Source organism: Lacerta agilis, chromosome 1, assembly GCF_009819535.1.
Source record: "Lacerta agilis isolate rLacAgi1 chromosome 1, rLacAgi1.pri, whole genome shotgun sequence".
NCBI classification, from domain to species: Eukaryota; Metazoa; Chordata; class Lepidosauria; order Squamata; family Lacertidae; genus Lacerta; species Lacerta agilis.
Window position 1 is genome coordinate 13,284,889 of NC_046312.1, and position 21,860 is coordinate 13,306,748.

The 21,860-nt window shown below is 44.9% G+C and overlaps 1 protein-coding gene across 2 annotated transcripts in view; it reads left to right on the top strand.

Moving 5' to 3' along the window:
* Positions 1–18,070: 18,070 nt before the first annotated feature.
* The window catches only part of PPP1R13B (protein phosphatase 1 regulatory subunit 13B), a 64,654-nt gene continuing 60,864 nt past the window's right edge, over positions 18,071–21,860 (top strand). Inside the window, exon 1 of one of the 2 annotated variants that reach the window (XM_033138812.1) lies at positions 18,071–18,358. In XM_033138812.1, coding sequence (XP_032994703.1) covers positions 18,350–18,358 — 9 coding nt within the window. In that variant the 5' untranslated portion in view covers positions 18,071–18,349. Of the gene's footprint in view, positions 18,359–18,589; positions 18,613–21,860 lie in introns of those variants that run through there. The other variant, XM_033138830.1, reaches the window with a different exon arrangement.

The following is a 21,860-nucleotide window of genomic DNA, read 5'->3' on the forward strand; positions in this document are numbered from 1 at the left end:
TCTGCTAAATTCCATAAATCCTGGTGAACAGATGTTATCAGAACACTTTCCATATAATGTATGTATTTAGCTGAGGGACCATTTCAGATTAATCCAAAGACTTGTACCCAAGCTGACTGTTCCTCCATTTCATGAGGCAAACTTCCCTTAGTTTCAAAGGTGTTTTGCAATGAAATGTGAGGAAAATAGAGGAATGATGCTATTTAAAGGAGAAAACCAAAACACCAGTGGTTCCTTGGATCTGATTAAATACTGGCATAATCCAAGTTTGACTCTGTGCCATGTAAACTGGGATATGACGATGAATTCTGGATTGTTTCCATTCCTGCTTGCTAGAATTCTGCAGTGCTGGTTTAGTCACAAAGCAACAAATACTAAACGTCAGACCCAGGTGTCACCTCTGTATGATCTCATATCAGCTGGCGCCTGAAGTGAAATTCAACAAAAGAGAGGAAGCCTGCCTGTAACAGCTGCATTGTTGTAATCCTGAAAGTTTGAAAATCTGTTCAAACGGAAGCTAACAAGATTGGAGATTTCCCCTGAGCTTTGATTTGCTGATTACAAAGTTGGCAGATTGGAGAAACTAAATATTAGCAGTTAATCCTCATGAAACCTCTTCATCGTATAGCATAAGGCTCTAGCAATTAACAGGAAGTTAAAAAAAACACACACACACACAGTCACTGTGAGGCTTTACGAGCAGCTTCTGAGAACTAGAAATTCAGGAATTCTAATTGTGGCAAATTGAGACCTTTCTAACTTCTAGTCACTAAAGTGGATTGGCCTTCCCTGTTTGCTTTCCATCTTTCATTTTTGACACAAATGAATTCTACATGTAGGTAGTCATTATTCGGCCCCATGTTACATAACTGGGCTTCGTTTATTTCACTGTACAGTAGATTCTAGTTTGCTGCTGCTAAACTTTTTCTAGCTACTGCCTGCTCAGAGAAAGGGCTGTTTCCTGATTCAGATAAAAGTGGGATAATTCAGAGAGGCAAACCCACATTCAGAGTGGTAAGCAGTTCCAAATAAATTTCTGAAAGTGCCACACAATGACAGCAACATTACTCTAGTGACTTGAAGGATTCACATGTGTTGGGCTATTAAATCTGTTCACACCTTTATTGGATTTACTCCTCAACTTGTGTCTACAAGTGAAACAATTTATACTACTTGAGTGTGTCCCGTAGCCCTGAATACATCTGAAATTTTAATTGCAGGGAGGCCGCATCTTTGTGTTCCAAAACAGCCAAAAAGAACAGCACTCCCAGCTTAAAAATGTCACTACAACCTGTGCAACTAATTTAAAATATTTTATGGACAGTGGCAGCTTAGAAAAAGCATAAAATCAGATGAACATAGGCATAGCCAATATAACAGCTAAAAAAGGAGAACTAAACAATTTTAAAAATCACCATAAAAACCCTTTTGGGAACCAAGTCTTGAAGGTCTGCAAAGCTAAGAACACAAATCATAGGTCTTGCTGGATCAGACTAAAGATGCATCTCATTTAGCATATTGTTTTGAACAGTGGCGGGCCAGATTCCTATGGGAAGCCTGGCAAGCAGAATATGAAGCCAATAGCCCTCTTCCACACTTGTTTCCTAGCAAATTGGTATTCAGATAAATTCTGTCTCTGACTCTGGAGGTAGTATAGCCACTTGAGAGAAAGCCACCTGCCACCATCAGACCTTGGGCCAGCAACTTCCTTAAATTGTGTGTCAAGCATTTATAGTTGTGGTCATTCTGCTTTGCGCCTTTGCCTCATTTACGACAAACTACCTCCTGTTCTAGTAACAGGTAGGTAGTCGTGTTGGTCTGCCATAGTCAAAACAAAATAAAAAATTAAAAAATCCTTCCAGTAGCACCTTAGGGAGAACAAACTTAGTTGGCTCCAGTACTTTGGCCACCTCATGAGAACAGAAGACTCCCTAGAAAAGACCCTGATGTTGGGAAAGATGGAGGGCACAAGGAGAAGGGGACGACAGAGGATGAGATGGTTGGACAGTGTTCTCGAAGCGACTGGCGTGAGTTTGGCCAAACTGCGAGAGGCAGTGAAAGATAGGCGTGCCTGGCGTGCTCTGGTCCATGGGGTCACGAAGAGTCGGACACGACTGAACAACAACAACAAGGTGCTGCTGGAAGGATTTTTTGTTTTTTGTTTTTTATTTTACCTCCTGTTCTGCCACATTTGCTTTAATCATAGAATCACAGAATCGTAGAGTTGGAAGAAACCTCAAGAGCCATCTCGCCCAATCCCCTGCAATGCAGGAATCTCAACTAATGCATCCAAGACAGATGCTTTAATCCAACCTCTGCTTAAAAACCTCTAAGGAAGGAGAGTCCACAACCTCCCGAGGGAGTTCAGTCCACCGTCGAAGCTTAGCTTTAAAGCGCTAGGTTCAGAATCCTCATGTGGACCAGGACAAGAATCTTCAAGATTAGGACCAGGGCTTGTTCCAGATTTTGGGAATGCCCTCAGCCAAACTTCCTCTGACTTACCTGTATCTTAGCATCTACTTGCTGGCTCAGAAAGCCAGCAGATAAGCGAGTAAGCATCAGTAGATAGAGGAGGGGGAGCACAGAAGGGACAGCCAAAATTCTTTCCAGGGTGTTGAGGCCCCAACAGCTCCAGCACTGGTTAGGAGGACTCCCCCAGTGGAGATGGAGCTTTAGGGTGCAATCTTATACACTAGGAGTGGGGCACCTGTGGCCATGCAGTGTCGCTGGACTACACTGCTTAGAGACAACTGTGGTTAAGTGGTTTACAAATAGTTATCTTTCTTTTGACTATCACCTCATGCTGGCTGAGGCTGATGGGAATCTGAGCGCCACGACATCTGAAGGACCACAGGTAGTTCTCACTCCAGCTATGGACGCTTAGCTGGGAGAAAATCCCATACAACTTAATGGTCCTTACTTCTCAGCAGACTTTTCTCCGGACTCTGCATCTTTTAAGTTACTTCACTAAAGTAAACGAAAACACAGATATTAGGGTTGTCAGACCACCCTGAAAGTTGTTGAGCTTTATTGCGATTTTTCGATTGACTTGCCTAAGATCCAGGACAAAGCGCCGCCTTTCGGAAATACCCCCCCCCCCCCCGGACGTCAATTCCACCCTTGAGATTCCAGACATATGGCAGCCCAAGCACATATACAGTCCTTGAACGATACACGTGTGGCTCAGGCAGCAAAGACCGGGTTTCTAAGAAGGGGAATTAACAATGAAATAAAAATATAACAGAACTTGGAGCAACAGTAGGAAAAAAAATTCAGTCCCTGAGGCTTGCATTCCCTTGGAGACAACTCTCTGGGACCACATTCCAATGGTGGGCGGGGACAGAGGGAAAAGTAGGCTAGACCTTATAGCTCAGTCGGTAGAGCATGAGATCTTATAATCTCAGGGCTGTGGCTTTGAGCCCCACATTGGGTGAAAGGTTCCTGCATTGCAAGGGGTTGGATTAGATGACCCTCAGGGTGTGGAAGTGAGAGGAACTGACCCAGACCCTGCGTTTGTCATCCGAGGCCCTCCTCTATGTCCCTCCATCCCAGAGAAGTTCAGAAGGTGACAACAGGAGAACGGGCCTTTTCTGTAGTGGCTCCCCAATTGCGGAATGCTCTCCCCAGAGAGGCTCGCCTGGCGCCATTGTTACATTTCTTTAGAAGAAGAAGAAGAGTTTGGATTTGATATCCCGCTTTTTACTACCCGAAGGAGTCTCAAAGTGGCTAACATTCTCCTTTCCCTTCCTCCCCCACAACAAACACTCTGTGAGGTGAGTGGGGCTGAGAGACTTCAGAGAAGTGTGACTAGCGCCCAAGGTCACCCAGCAGCTGCATGTGGAGGAGTGGAGACGCGAACCCGGTTCCCCAGATAACGAGTCTACCGCTCTTAACCACTACACCACACTGGCTCTCCAGATGTCAGGCAAAAACATTCCTCTTTACCCAGGCTTCTGGCTATTGAATAATCTATGGCCTGGGAAAGTGTGGTGGAGAAGGCTGTTATTGTGATGACTATTTCATTATTAGGCTGTCTGTCAGTATGCTTGTTATGAGGTTTTTATCACTGATGTTCTGTAATGTGTTTTTAACATTGTACACTGCCCTGGGATCTTTTGATAAAGGGCGGTATATAAATTGAAATAATAATAATAATAATAATAATAATAATAATAATAATAATAATAACAACAACAACAACAACAACAACATGGCCTGGTAAGAATATTGGCGGCCACATAGGCCTGCAGGGACACAGCCAGCCACCTTGCTTGAAGCTCCCCACTTTTAATTTAATATTAAGTTTATGCTTGGATAGCTCAGTTGGTTAGAGCGTGGTGCTGATAACGCCAAGGCGGCAGGTTCGATCCCTGTATGGGACAGCTGCAGGAGATTGGACTACTAGATGATCCTCAGGGTCCCTTCCAACACTACAAATCTCTGATTCTCTATTATTACATAGCCAGTCACGGCAGAGGAGGGGAGGGGAGGGGGAGTATAGGAGCCCAGGAAAGCTAGGAGTTCCCATAATAATAAACCGTCCTTTATTGTGACATCCAAGCATAGCCAACAAGCTCATAAAGCTCCCCGCACCCACTAGGGAGACTTTACTACCTGCTATTTGGGAATTGCTGGCTTAAGGTAACATAACAGTCTAGCAACATTTGAGAGTCCCAGCAGGCCCAAAGTTTGCTCTCGTTCCATGAGCATATTGTGTCAGAACAGATGCTCCTTGTTCGCTGAAACAAAATATTCAGCTTGAAAAATGTTGCTGAGTGGAGGATTGGTAGAAAACACGGCTTTGGTATTTCTGTTAATCATTCCCTAAGGTCTCCATGAGTAATGAAGTTATTATGCACGTTTGGCTTTGCAAACAGGTTTGACCTTCAGCTGTTTGGCACTTAATGGCACCAGGTAAATCTTCATGGAAAAGAAATACCGGTATATTTAACAAACCTCAGGTTCAAGCATTGCGTAATTATAGTGCGTGGAAGAAAATTAAATTGTTTATTTGCTTAGGTGGTTCCCCTCCCCCTCCCTTCATTTAGCACTTGAAGTGCTGCTACTGTGGTTGTGTGAGATGCTGAGCCAATGCACATTTTTGTTTTTCCTGGTGAAGTATACAAGAAAAAAAAAACTCCTGATCTTTCAGCATTTTGTTAAAATGTCTTTGGACTGTTCTAACTGGGAGCGTTCCAATCTGCTGAGTTCCCCTCTCCGCTAAAGTCAAGTGGATAAGGTAGTCTTAATTTTCTTTCCTAAGCTTCTGGGAGCGTTTTGTGTGGCTGTTAAGAACTCCTCATTCCCGCAGGATGTAAAGCCATTATGTAAACAGATTGTGAAAAGGCTGTCTAATGAGCACTGATGAAGCCCCTCTCTTGTTCAGTGTGCTGTTAACCCCCGCATAGCTTTGGGGATAATCGCTCTGCCACACGGCAGCTGGTGTGCTGGGTTACGTGGGGTTCCACTTTGTCATTGGTATTAATGGTTGAATAGTGTTGTTTAATATCAGGGATGGAGAACCTGTGGCTTTCCAAATGAACCCAGCTCTCGCCTGCCCTACCCAGAACGGCCAGTGCGGTCAGGAGGAATGAAAAAACTTGTAGCCCAAAAACATCTAATCTGCAGGAAGAGATGACCTGGCACTTTGTAGCATAGCATTGCAAGTATTCAGATAACACCCATAGCTAGATTTCTGTGACCAAACTGTCAAAAGCTGCTGTTTCATTGCTGGACTAGTAGTATTTGGAACTGGAAGCCACGATCAAGTGGATACAAGATGGTCAGCATAAGCATACTACAAAGGAATTTCAGAAATAGACTGGAAAGAGAAGTTGCTGAATTGCAACTCATTACCAAACTTAAAACCATGGAGAGACCTGGTCTGAACAAAGACACTGGATTCTTATCTCATTATACATGACAAAGCTATCTTTAACCATCTCACCCCTTGCTTTTTCCTGTAAGACCAATTGCAGTCGTTAACAGTCGTCAACAGGTTTGCCACACCTATCAGCCAATCACCCATTCCCACCACCCTTCTGAGTAATACCCCTCCCCACTCTCTCAGTATATATAAGGCGTCTGGTGACTTCTGTTTCAGCGTATCTGAAGAAGTGTGCATGCACACGAAAGCTCATACCAATAACAAACTTAGTTGGTCTCTAAGGTGCTACTGGAAGGATTTTTTATTTATTTTTTTAGCATAAGCTAAAGTTAGACACAAAGGAGGCAGTGCCCATCCCTAACCATTGGGGTGTGAGTTAATGATGAGTCAGCAATTGCTTGATCATTCTAGGGCTTCCTCTGAATCAGCATGTAATCGGTTTCATTTTCCAATTACAACAGGGCATGGCAACTGTAGAGTGTGGATCTTGTCATTGTTGTTCATCCCCTCGTAATCTTTATGACTATTTTAAGATGTCTCAAAACATAAGGATTTCCTGTCCAGGCCTAGAGCTGGGAGATAAGAGCATCGACAACCTTGTGTTGGTTTTAATCTTTAAAGCTCTTCACAGACTAGGATTAGCATACCTCATACAGTGTCAATATCATTCCTTCTCACTCTCTGAGATTTGATGGATGAGGAGCCCTGCTCCGTGGCTCCTCTGCTGGAGAAGCAGCATCAGCAAGACCCAAGAGGAAGTTGTCCCAAAATTTTGCAATCAGTTTTTGGAAGAAGTGCACCAGCACACCTTCCTTTTAACCAGCTCCAAAGCATACATTCTGCGCATAAAAAGTCTCAGCACGATCCTTGGCGCCTCCTATTAAAGGATCGTGGCCAAGGCAGCAAGGAAAGGTCTCTGCTTATGAGAGCTGCTGCCACATAGAATCATAGAGTTGGAAGAGACCACAAGGGCCATCCAGTCCAACCCCCTGCCAAGCAGGAAGGCATGGCTATCCTAGGCTGACAAGCCAGTGATCTAACCTCGTAACTTCATATGTTGATATATCTTCACACTTGGAATGGAGTAGCCTAAAGCACTTTGCAGAGGTTTCTTAGGAAGCTGTCTTATAGGAAGTCATTGGTCCCTCTTTCTCAGCACTGTGTACAGCAGAGGTGAGGCATTTTGGGCCTTACAGCTGATGCTGAACTATAGCTCCCAAGAAAAAAGTGCACCAAGAACTCTGGCCAGTAAATTTCAATGGAGGGAATAAATCCTACTCACAAGTTCAAAAGTCATCCGTATACTGTAACGAATTATTGTGCCACACATACTATTGTGAGTTTGAAGCTGTGATCTTTGTTTAAGTTTGTATTTTTTGTTTAAGTTTGTAATTCTTTTCAGAATACATACTTTTGACTTGTGAGTAGGATTGAGAGTTCTTGGTGAGTAGGATGTGAGAGTTCTTGGTGCACTTTTTTCTTGGTATATTTAATAACAAGTACTCCAATTTATTGAACTATAGCTCCCAGCATCTCCAGCCATTGCCATACTTGCTGTGGCTGATGGGAGTTGTAGTTTAGCAATGTCTGGAGAGCCCTTGTTGTTGTTGTTCAGTCGTTCAGTCGTGTCCGACTCTTCGTGACCCCATGGACCAGAGCACGCCAGGCACCCCTATCCTTCACTGCCTCTCGCAGTTTGGCCAAACTCATGTTAGTAGCTTCGAGAACACTGTCCAACCAACTCATCCTCTGTCGTCCCCTTCTCCTTGTGCCCTCCATCTTTCCCAACATCAGGGTCTTTTCCAGGGAGTCTTCTCTTCTCATGAGGTGGCCAAAGTACTGGAGCCTCAACTTCATCTGTCCTTCTAGTGAGCACTCAGGGCCGATTTCCTTGAGAATGGATAGGTTTGATCTTCTTGCAGTCCATGGGACTCTTAAGAGTCTCCTCCAGCACCATAATTCAAAAGCATCAATTCTTCGGCGATCAGCCTTCTTGATGGTCCAGCTCTCACTTCCGTACATTACTACTGGGAAAACCATAGCTTTAACTATACGGACCTTTGTCGGCAAGGTGATGTCTTTGCTTTTTAAGATGCTGTGTAGGTTTTTAAGATGCTGTCTGGAGAGCCCAAAGTTCCCCAACTGTGGCCTACAGTGAAAAGCAGTGGCCTTCCGGGATTTCAAGAAGCAGTCTTTCCCAGCCCTACCTGGGATTGAACCCTGGACTTTTTGCATGCAAAGCAGATCCTCTGATACTGGGCCCTACATAGCCCTTTCCCTTGCAAATACCTTCTAGGATTTGTATTTCACATCTGTACAGAAGTTAAGGTTTCAAATAATTATTTCCAGTACTTTCCCCACCTCCAAGCTCCTTTTGTTGAACTAAATTTCAGCCATATGCAAGCACTGTCTGATGCGCAGTAGAACATGGAAATGTGTTTTTTTTCCTTTAAAACTCCAACTCCACTGATTTAAAGAAAAGCAGAATGGTACGCAATCTCTTTAGCAAGCTTCCAATCAGTCCGGCCCAGCTGTATAATCCAGCAGAAGGAGTTTATCTAAATTAAAGTCAAGTGGTGCTCTCTAAATTACATATTCTTTTAGGCTAACCAGTCATATCCTTCTTGAACACAAGCTGGTACTTTAAGCAGTTGTTCATTTAGGGCCCAGAAGACAAAAATAGAAAACAAGGATAAACACATCTATGGAAAGAGGACCTATGTGCCAATTTTGATTAAATATTTTTCTCTGTTTGTCTGGTTTCGACAATTACAGGAAGCTGCCTTCTAGTACAGAAGTGACACACCTGTGGTCTTCAGATGTTGTGGGACTTCCACCAGTCCAGCCATCATTATCAATAGTTAGGGAGGATGTGGGAGCTGCAGTCCATCAATGTCTAGAAGATCACAGGTTAGCCACCTCTGGTTGAAATGTTTCCTTGAAAACTAGTCCCAGATGAAGTCAAAAATGAATGCCATGTGGTGAAGGTTTCAAAAAACAGGGAGCAGTAAGGAGGGTGAAAAGGATGCAGCTGGGCAATTTAAGAGACAGATTTGGCTTGATGGAGAAGTGCAGCAGAGGAACGAATAGACCAAGAAAGGGAGGAGGGGAGTTGAAGAATAGCCAGGCAAATGGAAACAATAAAAACAATGACATTTGAAAGGATATAAAATCAAGACCCGCTGTTCTTCTCTGTTCCCTGCTGCACCTTAAAGAATTTTGTGTGGCTCCCGATCCCTGAATTCCACCTTGCAGAACGAGTTGTGCATAATGCTTGTTTCTCTACATCCATGCAGTGGAAGATAGTCTTGGTTGGATGGATGGCTTTTATTGTCCGTAAATGCACAGTCCCCTGGATGGAGTCCAATTATTTTATGTGGTACGGTGCTTAACTGATTAATTCATCTCTTCTAAAGTGGGATTAGCCTATTTGTATTCCGTGCACCTGCTAAGATTTATATTGAACGAGTACCTTTTTTTCTAGATTCAAAACTCAGTTAGGCTTGTTTTGGAAAATTCTTTTCAATTGCAACAGTGTTTTTGGCTTGCAGCCTAGGCCTGAAATCTTGCCTCCTTTTAAAATCAGCAAGTTTGCCAATTAACCTTAACAGGGGCAAGATTTTGCATTCAGTTTGCAGAGTTTGCTCTCTTTCTCTCTCATTCACTTGTTAACTATTTTGAGGGTTGTGATGTGCCTTTTCGCTCCCATTATTTCACATAAAAGGGAACAAGGGGAGGGGGAAATGTGTTTATGTAACACCCCATGATAACTCTTTGGCACACAGATCACCTACTACTGCACATGTTGAAGATTTCCAGGCTAATGATCTTACAAGTCTGCAAATCTAACATAGGCATTCCCTTTGTTCCACGTTCATGCTTTCAACATCGCGTGCCCAGGCCTACGCACACAATTGATGGTATTCATAAGAATTACATCCCATCACCAATTAATCCAGGATGTTTAAAAGTAGGGCAGTAGTTATAAGAAAGAGTTGTGGTTGCTGCATTGGTCTACGGAAATATATGTTGCAAGACAGGGGGAAACGGTTGCCCAGTTACACTTCAGTATTTTATATTTGCACGCTTTCTCCCAGGAGGACACAATAGACCTGCAGATGTTGAGTCATTATGAACAATATAATAACAATAATAATTATAATCATCATAATAAATAGTATACTGCGCTTCATCCAAAGTTCTCAGGGCTGTTTGCAGCATAAAAATACAGAGTAAAACCACAAACAACTGTGCTTAATAAAAACATTAACAAAAACAGAACAAACCCTTTATGACTCCAGCCCCACCCCATATATCTTCCATACATCTTGCTGGGCTCTTTTGGTGAAACAAGCAACAGCTGAAGATCATTCTCTCTCACCAACTATTAGCCATCATGCTCTGCCTTTACAGGCAGCAATGCTTCTGAAGACCAGTTGTCTGAAACTGCAGAAGGGGAAGATGTTCCTGTGTTTTGGTTCCACTTGCAAGCTTCCCATAGGCACCTGGTTGGCCGCTGGACGAGATGGGCCTTTGGCCTGATCCAGCATGGCTCATCTTACGTTCTTATTTTCTCCCTGCCCTGCTAGACAACATGGCTCCTTCATTCTTCCTTCCCACGGAGACTCATCAAGCAAGACTGAGTAAGCACAAACTTCGGCCAGTTTCTCCCTACCCTTTAGGCATGGAGAGTCCTACTCCTACCAGGGCTGGCTGGTGCCCATTGGGGCTGGTAGGATGGAAAGCAGGGAAAACATCCGCAGGTGCAGCCAGAGCCAATGACAGGCAAAGCCAACTAATTATAAATTTGTCCTCCCTGCTGAGTTTTACGAGAGGCGACACGTCCACACCATACATTTGAATGGCTCCCTCCAAAGAACCCTGGGAACTGTAGTTTAAGGGTGCCGGGAATTGTGAGAAGTAAACTACAGTTGTTGCGATTAAATGGGGGAGCCATACACTTTAAGTGACCGATGGCAGAGGAAGCGGACAGGAAGTGACGCCCTTGGACTGGTTGTAGATAAACGAGGCAGGCGTGCGAGAGCAAACTGAGGTTGATGAGGACAATGTTCCATTTGTCCAATGGGCCAGCCTCCACCGACTCATTCCCCAATTCATCAGAAGTCTGGGTCTGTTCCCTGCTGCCTTTCTATGTCAGAATGCATGACCTAACGGCAGTGACACAGAAACTATTGTGATACTTGTGGGTGCCACCCATCTCTTTGGGCTTACTCAAGATACAGCTTTTACAACACACTTTTCAAGGGAGATTCCAAGAACCAGAACTTACCTATTGCTGGCCCCATGGCTGAGTCGGGGCGGCGGCTAGAGGGAAGGCGGGGGAATACAGATGTATCAATAATCACTATCCCAGGATGGACAGCATACTGAGGCTGCACATCCCCCCACCCACTGAGGCATCTCTGGTTTCTTCCCGCATTTGGAATGCGAATGACAGACATACTAGTAGCTGAAATGCCAAAAGTCTTCTCATCCTTTTTTCTAAGGCACTGCATGAACACTGATTAAATGTGCATTCATCTATTGCTACTTGTGGGCTGAAGTCTGATATGCATTCACCTGCAAGTAAACCTCACTCAGCTGAACGGAGCCAATTTCTGTGGACAGGATTGCACTTTTTAAAGGATTTAAAACGGTTGAAAACAATGCCTGTTTTAAGACATTGGTGATCGCTTCTGCGAAATATGTCATCTCCTTCTGTGCCTTACTTTAAACTTAATTTCTTTTTTGTTCTCTCGCTAGAAAGCTATGGAATGGGGGGAACACTTCCTTTTATGAGTTTGTGGGGTGCAAGGCACCCTAAATTCCTGGGTCTGATAACAGAATTAATCAAGGTTTGGGGAGTTGAACTGCAAGCAATGATCTCCCAGATCGAGTAGGGACTCAGGTTGGAAATAGCAACGGCCAGTTTCCTGATGAGGTTCACCTGATGATGGCTGGTCCTTAATCTAATAAAATATGAGCCATCAGGGCATTCAGTACCAGGGTGACAATTCACAGGGTTAGCAGTGAGAAGGAAGAAGGAGAGGGGCAAGGAGAACTATGTGGGCTGGCTGTGACAGGCTACAACAAAGAGACAGAGAACATGGCTGATTTCTCTGTTCTGCTGCACCTATAGAAGCCAGAGACCTTCTTGGAAAGACAATGCTCTGGACTCCCTCCATCTAGGCTCAGGTTTTATATATGTATAAATAAACCATACATTATAAAGACACCACAATTTCTGCTGTTGGGAGTTGCAGACCCAAAATCTGGAAGGAACCAGATAAGGTATGTTTTCTGAAGAATCAGTAATGCACTTAATTCCATGGGCACTTTTAACTTTTCAATAAATCTAAACTTCTGTTTAGCACCCTATCTTATCCTTTCCCAGGTGTTTATTCTAGGTGCACTGGGATCATAACATTTTGGTCGGCACACGTAACACATTGGATGGGTTCCAAATAATGACTTTCAGGTGCGCCCAGGGTTTTGGGTGTGACTAGCTGCTTTTTTTTTTTTTTAACATGTTTCATTTGAGTGGTGATACTCAAACACATATTACATAATCTAGTTTCCTGTCTGGGGAAGAATGCAGCTTACAGGGTGAGGGAGATTTTCAGCAGACAGACAAACCATAGGGGAAGCTAGAAAGGTGCATTAAAAACAGTCAGTCCATTGGTCCTTCAACTGAGTTCTGTCCACCCCAGGGTCTTCAGAAGTGGTTGATATTGATCCCCTGGGGGTGAATGAAGACTTAGGGATCAAAAGAGCTTGGGAGTGGGGGAAAGAACTTGGTGAGGTGTTGCTCCTCACCTAAGGTACTTCAAATATCTCAAGGGCTGTCACAAGGAAGATGGAACAAGCTTGTTTTCTGCTCCTCTGGAGGGCAGGACACAAACCAAAGGCTTCAAGTTACAAGAAAGAAGATCCCTACAAAACATGAGGAAGAACTTTCTGACAGTAAGGGTTGTTTGACGGTGAAGTGGACTCCCTTGGGAGGTTGTAGACTCTCCTTCATTGGAGGTTTTGAAGCAGAGGTTGGGTAGCCATCTGTCATGGATGCTTTAGTTGAGATTCTTGCATTGCAAGGGGTTGGACTAGATGGCCCTTGGGGTGCCTTCCAATTCTGCAGTTTTGTGATTCTATGTCGGGAAAAGGTTCACCTCTTAAAACTCCAGCAATGCAAGGAAAACTGCTGGAAGATACAGGCAGCATGAAAATGGGAGCCAGAACAGTACAACATATGTTTCAAGCACATTCTTTCCTCCAAAGAATCCCGGGAACTGCAATTTGTGGTACTGTAGCTCTGTGAGGGGCAGGTGTGCTAACTTGAATAAAATATGGGGGAAGCAGGTAAGTTTGACCCCACAAAATCGATCACAAGGAACACTGTTTGAATGGCAATGCCCAATAACTTTGGAGGGGCCGGTCTCCTCAGATATTTTATTGGGTCCCTAGGAGTTGGGTCCTATGTTGAGGGGTGTAAACTACAGTTCCTGGGATTCTTTGAGAGAAGCCACCTGCTTTAAATGTATGGTGTGTGCGCAGCCTAAGTGTGTCACAGGACCACAGTATTGTAGAACTGCAAGGGACCCTGAGGATCATCTAGTCCAACCCCCTGAAATATGCAGCTGTCCCATACGGGGATCAAACCGGCAACCTTGGTGTTATCAGCACCATGCTCTTACAGACTGAGCTATCAATCCATTTAAAGTTACCCTGCAGGATTTCTGCTTATTGTCACAGAAAAACATTTCAGATTGGTTATTATTATTTAAAATACAAAAAATAATAAAAATAAAATAATAATAATAATAATAATAATAATAATAATAATTAATAATATATTTATACCCCGCCCATGTGGCTGGGTTTCTCCAGCCACTGTGGGCTGCTTCCAACAAAATATTAAAAATACAATAAAACATCAGACATTAAAAACTTCCCTAAACAAGCCTTGTTTTATTTTCAAATCTTTAATTTTCTATTTTTTTATTTTGCAATTCAGTGTTTGTGAATCAAAAAGCCCCCCCCTGTAAAAAAGGATACCAACATCCACTTCTCACCCTCCCCCGTGTTAAAGACCGACCTTAGGTTAACGCCGCCTACTTGATCCCTATAAAAGCTTTTGCTTTGCTTTTTTTAAATATTGTCCTCCAGGCAGACTGCGCGGCATTCTCGCCACCTCCCAATAACCTCGCCTTCAGGGAGCGCCGGGCGGAAGGGCTGGCCGTGGGCCCTCCCTGCTGCTTTTCGTAGTGCAGGGAAACGCGGCGACAGGAAACCCGGGGAAGGGGGCGTGGTCTCCGCTCTCAGCATTCCATGCATGCCTCGGAGTCAGCGCAGGAGCCTGACAGCGCTGGGAGAGCCCTTTGCAAAAATGGCTTTTGTCTGCTGCTGCCCATAGGGAATAAGGCGGGGTGAGGAGGAAAAGGAAGAATTTCTTTGCTCCGGCAACCCTATTTTTAAACCACCATTCTCTAGCTCGCCAGGAAAAGCAGCAGAAGAGAGAAAGCACAAGGAAAATGTGTGTGTGTGTGTGTGTTTAAAAAAAATATATTTTTAACCACGCTCTATTTCACTAGGAAAAGCAGCAGGAGACAGCCAGCACAAGGAAGATATTTCCCCACCCGCTAAAATATTTTGAGCACTGCCTAGCGATTATAAATAGTAATAATGAGGAGCTGTCAGCATGCCACGCCCTGGGAAATGGCTTCGACTTGCCATCTAAACCAGATGAGGGTAGCCAGTGGGTCTCAAACCCTCAGTGAGTGAGGGACTTCACCTGCATGTGAAGATAGGCTGCGGTGGATTAAGTGGATGGAACCAATAGTGGGTCAAACGGTCAAAAAGGTGGTTTCTGCATGTGCTGTAGATGGAAGCGATGGGCAGATGAGGCTTGTCAACCTGGGAAGGTAGCCCATCTAGGAGAAGGAAAACTCTGATCCTAAACCTCCACTGCCTTGCAGGATATCTTGGCGAGAAGAAAAGGCTCAGGAGTAAACCCTACACAAATCCAGAGTGGAGTCCCTAAGGCGGTTGGATGGTGCATTGTACACCTCCTTTCAGTAACTCCTGCAACCCAGCTATTACCAAAAGTATTTATCTGCTTTCCTTTGGGCCACACCTGTGAGCACACCCGCTGGGCTCCCCCTAACTTTGGGGAAGCCCGGTGTGTGTGTGTGATGTCACACAGTGAGAGAAGACCACCGCAGGAGGGCCTGGAGGGAGAGCCCGACGCAGGTAGACCTGACATTTCAGTTTTCCTGCTTCTTGGCTTATGAGTGATATGTGGTATGCAAAATAAACCATGCCATACCATAAGAAGGGCCAAAGGGCTCTATCAACTCCTCTCTCGCTGCTCACATCACAGCAGACAGGTTAAAGAGCCTTTGTTTGTTGCAACTTTGAAGAAAGCTGACAATGTGCATAATATTGTCTGAGGGGGTCCTCAGATAATTATCTTTTCTGCAGAAAATATGAGGCATTTTCAGGAGCAAGATTTGGCCCCTGGACCTTTTCTACTTCGGGGCATGTGTTCTGGTTCATTCTATATACTTATAACCAGAAACTAAACAGCCCTACTAGAAAAACTAACCAGTAACCTGAAACCGACACGGGGATGAACAGAAGAAGACACCTTCACCCCGGTATGGTTCCCCTTCATCACACACACAGCCCAACAAGACAAGGACAAAAATCTACCGACAGCATACAAATCAATATGGCTAACCTGATCCAAAACACCCACCCACCCCACTCACACAGGAAACCAAAGATCACCACGGCCGACCACAAATGAACAATCACACCCTACGCCAACCCCGACCTCTCTCACCGCCAAAGAAACACAAGCGAACAACAGAGAACCTGCACAAACAACGCTGACACCAAACCCTACATATATTAAGGAAAATAGAAACGTCACCCCACCTCACTCATCCCCCCACCTCTTTCCCCCTTCCCTCCCTAATGTCTCAAAAACCAAAACTGATTTGTAAAAATGTTACATGGAAAAAATACGAGAGACATTGCACACACTTTTGTAAACCAAGAAAATCTTTAATAAAATAACCAGAAACAGATTTCTTTCTCCTAAAGAATAAAGTGTAACCTGCAATGTGGGACACAATAAATCCCCCTCCCTAAACAACGTCTTAAACAATGTCCTTGAGCATTATGAGGGCTCCTCAAAGGTTTCATATGCTGCCAAACTCCCAGCCAGCTTGGGCTCTATCACTCAGCTGCTCATATGCGGTTTCCTGTACCCCCACATAATCCACTTCTAAAGTTTAGGCTTTCTATCAACCACTGCCAAAATCAAGGTCTATGAAAATAAGCAAATTATGCTATGCAACGGAAGGAGGAAACCACAGCGGAAACACAGACAAGCCTTTGATATATCAGGGTTGGGAGAAATAAGGAAGAACTGCAGAGGAAGTATGTATCTGTTCTAATTATGTTTATTCAGAATAAAGCCCTGCAGATCTCAATGGGGTTTACTTCCATGCAAGAATCCTATATGAAGTCAAAACAAGAGCCAGGCCCATTGAACCGAGTATTCTCTCTCTCTCTCTCTCTCTCTCTCTCTCTCTCTCTCTCTCTCTCTCTGTGTGTGTGTGTGTGTTTTAGGATTCTAGATTGATCACGAAGCAACTGATTTGCAGGAAGCACGGAAGAAGCAATCCCAAATATAAATGTATGTGGATAAAATTTCTCTACCGGATTTCAAGCTTTGACTATCCCTACATGGGCAGATCTGGCCCAATTCAAAAGGCAGAAGAGGTGAAGGCAGAACAGAAGGGCAGAGGGGACTGTCCTTTTTTGAGTTGCAAGGGGCTACGATTTATCTAAAACAGGAGGCATTGAGGTGAGTGGCAAGGGTGGGAAAACTTTTCCCCTTCTGGGTAACATGCAGGGGGCGGGGAGGCATAGCCAGAGGCAAAAGTGGGTGCAGCAATATATGTAAACACTACCTTTGTGCAGTGGACTAAATTCTACACACATAACACACCCTTCTATCCTTCCAGGCAAGCAAGGGGCATGAGCAGAGTTCAAGGACACATTGCAGGCAGGCAAAAACATTCAATGAGGATGTGAAGGAAGTGAAACTGTGCTGGACCCTGCTTAGGTTTGCGAATGTGCTAGAAGTTTCATTGCAACATCCACAAACTGGGGGAGAGGGGAGTAGAAAGATGTCTCTCTACCCACGCAAAGCCACTTAACAAAACCACACATTCCACCAGGGAAAACAAATGCACAAACTACCCAAAAATTCAACATGGAGAAGGCTATCAATGGCCCAATGGCTATGCCCTGCCCTCCACAGCAATGCTTCCGAATACCAGTTGCCACAAAACACGGGAGGGGTTGGGGAGATCTGCCCTTGCGCTCAAATCCTGCCTTTCCTCCAGGCGGCTGGTTGGGCCCCTGTGGTGTGCTGGGCTAGATGGGCCCCATATTGGATTGATTCATTATACTCGTGCGCCGCTTTTCATTCAAACGAATGCCAAAGCGGATTACCAAGGGTGCAAAATTGATCACATGACGTGACACACAGAGAGAATTTGAATGGCAATGCCCATTGACTTGGGGGGAGAGCTCTATTATCAGATGCGGGGTGCGAAGGGACCTCGGCCCCTAGGAGTTGGCTCCTATGCAATCAACAACAGTAACACAACCGAACACTATAGAGTGTCACAAACACAACACAAATCACGTAGAATAATTAGCAAATGCCCAGTAAAATAATTGCAATCTAGAAAACAATCTTAACAAAGCACGGCTTCTTCTTCTTACTGCCCAGTTGCCAGAAAGAGGCCCTAACAGGTGAGTGCGCCCGGCGGGGTGGGGCAGGAAAGCGACGGTGAGGAACAAATTGGGGGGGGGGAGACCCCGATCGCTTGCTTTTGCTCCCCCGCGCGTCACGTGGAGCACCAAATCCAGGCGCGCGCCCGCCCTCCTCGCTCGCATTCTTTCCCTTCTCCCTCCTCTCCTCCGCCCGCAGTCCTGCGCCGCGCCGCACCACGGCCAGCTCCGCCCCCTTTTCGCTCCCGCCTCGTCCAATGGGGATTCGCCGCCATTAACCCTTCCCGGGGCGGAGCAGGGCCGGAATTCTGTGCGTGTATGTGTGTGGAGACTGAGGGAGGGGGAGGGGTAAAAAAAAAAAAAAACCTGAGGAGAAAAAGAGGCGGCGGCAGCAGCGGCGGCGGCAGACGCGGAGGAGGCCGCGGCTTGGATTCCGACGGCGACGGGAAGGGAAGCCGCCGCCGCTGCTACGACGACTGAGGAGAAAAGGAGCCCTTCGAAGAAGGCTGGCCCTCCGTCCGGCCCAGGTGGGCAGCGCAGCTGGCAGCAGGCCTCGTCCGCGCCTCCCCACCGCCGCGCGCCCGCTTCGCCCCTTTCCCTCAGAGCGGAGTCTCGGCTCGGCCGGCTCGGGCCTCAGCGGCGGCGCCGGAGATGATGCCGGTGAGCGGCGGCGGGGTTGTGAGGGAGGCGGGCGGGCTTCTCTTCCTCTCTCGGGCGGGATAATTCTCCCGTCTGTCTGTCCCGACGGAAAGGGCGGCCAAAGGCAGGCGCCTCCGCAGCGGCGGCGGCGGCGGCGTCTCTCGAGTAAAATAAAAACCACCTCATGTGCTCCCGCCTCCTCTTCCTTTCCTTCGATCCCGAGTGGGGAGATCTCAGAAACGGCGCCCTTCCTCCCTCGCCTATCCCATGAAACGGTACAAAACGCACGCCAGGGAGGGATCCTGTCAACCCTCTTTTCGCGAACGGAGCCAGGCTGAGAGGAGGATTTAAGCTGGTCCTCCTGTAAAGGGGAAACGAAGAAGCATAATCCGTGATTATTATGGCTAGCACTGGGTTATGGGGCCCGCGCTGTTTAATTAAACGATAGAAAGGTTGATTTGTTTTTTGGTCGCCCTTTTGTGGGTTGATTGACGCTGTCATTGTTGTTGGTGGGGGTGGAGGAAGGGGGGAGCGTAACCCAGGCGAAAGAACTGCGAGGTGTGTTTGCTTCCTGGCCTTATGGGTCGGGCATTGTTTTGTGTCAGCCCCTGCTGCCTCCAAATGGGCACCGCAGAAGCACCTGGAGGTAGATGAAGGATAGAAGGGAATTAAAAAAGGCCGGGCGCACGAACAGGCTGCAGTCCCATGCGCACTTGTGTGTAAGATCCACTGGGACTCGGAATACCTGTGCTTTAGTTTTCGTGCCCGCTTGCTTTTGAGTAAAGCCCCACCGAATATAGTCGGGTTTGATTTTCAAGGAAAGATGCATAAGGCCGGGATGCGGAGTTCCCTGTTAACCCTTCTTTGCATCACTGCTATTTCTTTATTTAAATATGCGATCTGCCCCCGCCTCCCCTGGATATTCATCTATAGTTGCTGCTTGCGTTTTCCGCTGCTCATCTCGGCATCAGTGAATATAGGCTTGCTTTGTTGCTTTGACTTTTATTGCATTGGTGGGGTATTTTATTTTAAAGTGGTTATTTCTCTGATGGCCCGCTTTGTTGTAAATTTATTTCGATTCCTTGGGGAAATGCTTCATATTAATAAGTGGTTTATTTATAGCTAGTTCTTAATGTTGATTAGTGAATTATTCATTTGTTCGGTTTGGAAGATTATTTTGCCTCAATTGCTCTCCAGCGTTGAAAGAAAAGGAAACTTGGAAGAAATCTTCTAAATCGGAAATTCCAAAATAATTCACCCACCTAAAACTAAATACTGCAGGGATTCCCACCCTTAACCATATGGATGTGAGATCATGCTTGGATATGAGAAAATAAGAAAGAGTAAGGAATGAATTAGGATTTATTATTATTATTTCTTCATGCTGAGAACACAGGAAGTAGTATAAAGGGGGTTTGTGTGTTGCAGTGGTAGTGTGGCTTAAAATGCCCCTTTTGTCATACATTGTAAGACAAATACACATTCTCTCCCCTTTGTTGGAAATCTTAAAAAAAAAGTCTGTTAGAATTGGCAAAAATAGTCACTGGAATGAATGGATTTACAGAATTTGCTTATGGTCTAGGCCTCTGAAGTGGAACACATATACATGCATGTAATCTTACTGACTTTAGCTGCAGTCCATTAAGCAGTTCCTTTGGAAGAGTATCTCCCATGACTTACTCGCCATATTCCAGTATCGGTGTTCTGGGGATTTCATCCCATGAGATGTAAACCATGATAGTGTGTGTAGTTCTTCTAGTATGCTCATGTAATAGCCTTTGTCAAGGCTGTAGCTTATGAATTTAAGATGATTGTATATGTTGTTAGGAGGTAGCTGTAAAACAGGCACAGTCAGTTTTACAGGCATAGCATGCAACCTGAAACATGGCTTGCATTTTCTGTCTCTGGATTGTATGTATTTTAATGCATAACTCGTAAAACAGTGTTTCAGTTATTATTTTGCTTTTTGTTTTAAGCTAGTGATTCATCAGTGCCTATATTTTGTATTCATTTTATTCCTATATTAAATATTCCTTTTTTTGTCATATGAGGCTGCAGTAACAGCAATGACTTTTGAATGTTACTTCATGTACCTTTCAGAAACATTTTAGTAGCAATGATCCCTCTGTAAATCTGATAGTTACTTCATACAATTACTGCATTTCGTTACATTTTGTTCCATCTAAGTACAGTACTAGATACCACCCTCGAGTCCTTTGTGAGGAAGAGTGGAATATTAAGTAAAATAAATAAATAAATGAAACAGGATTTGTTTTCCTTCTGTGGCATGAAGTAGTAAAGTGATTTTCTTGATTTTTTGTTTGATTTTGTATCTGTCATAATGCAGAAGATTATGCATATAAAGAGTAAAATACTTATACATACTGTAGTGACTCTGAGTCCTGACCTTCAGCATCAGGGTGCTCCTGTTCTTGGCTTCAGCATAAATTGCACATATACAGAAGTACGTACTGTATGTCCAATTGTCTGATACCTCGCTTTGTGAATGAGGAGCTCAGTACAAGCGGAGTTACTTTGAATTGACCACAGCAGCTTTGAGCCTATGGCAGCAATCCACAAACCACTTAAAATAATTTAATCCTACTCAAGCCACGGTGGCAAAGCTTTATTAAGTGCGTACATTTATGTTCTGTAATAAAAAGGCCAGTATCATTTGGTACAGTGGTACCTCAGGTTACAGACGCTTCAGGTTACAGACTCTGCTAACCCAGAAATAGTACCTCGGGTTAAGAACTTTACCCCAGGATGAGAACAGAAATCGTGCAGTGGCGGGGCAGCGGGAGGCCCCACTAGCTAAAGTGGTGCTTCAGGTTAAGAACAGTTTCAGGTTAAGAACGGACCTCCAGAACAAATTAAGTTCTTAACCCGAGGTATTGCAATTGTTAGGGGTAATCCACATATGCACTTAAGAGCCCCCTCAAAGTTGTGTTGTACCACATAGAAATTTGCATTGCTGCATTACTGGGTGGGGTGGGAGGATTAAAGGGTTGAACTGTATAGAGTATCTCCCCTCTCCTACCATTGCATCACAGACCCACAGACTCATTTCAGTGTGGTGGAGCAGCTTTTCCTTTCAAAGCTGGTTTACTACCAGCAGTCTGGCCAGCTGTAGCTTTCTCTAGCTTAGTCTCTCCCACCACCCTCAATTGCAGCGTTTTCCCAGTTCCTTGCCCTTACAGACTTTAAGGCTGGAGGATTCACATTGACTGGGACAGGAAACTGGAAGAGCCTAGCAGGAGCAGAACTGTGATGTTTGAGAGCCAATGTGGTGTAATGGTTTGAGTGATGGACTATGATGTAGGAGACTAGGGTTCGAATTCCCACTCAGCCATGAAACTCACTGGGTGACCTTGGAACAGTCACCATCTCTTAGCCTAACTTACCTCATAGGGTTGTTGTGCGGATGAAATGGAGAGGAGGAGAACCATGTACACCACCTTGGAAGCTAAAGCTCACCTGGAAGTTAAAGGTGGTATATAAATGTAATAAAAAATGTTTAATT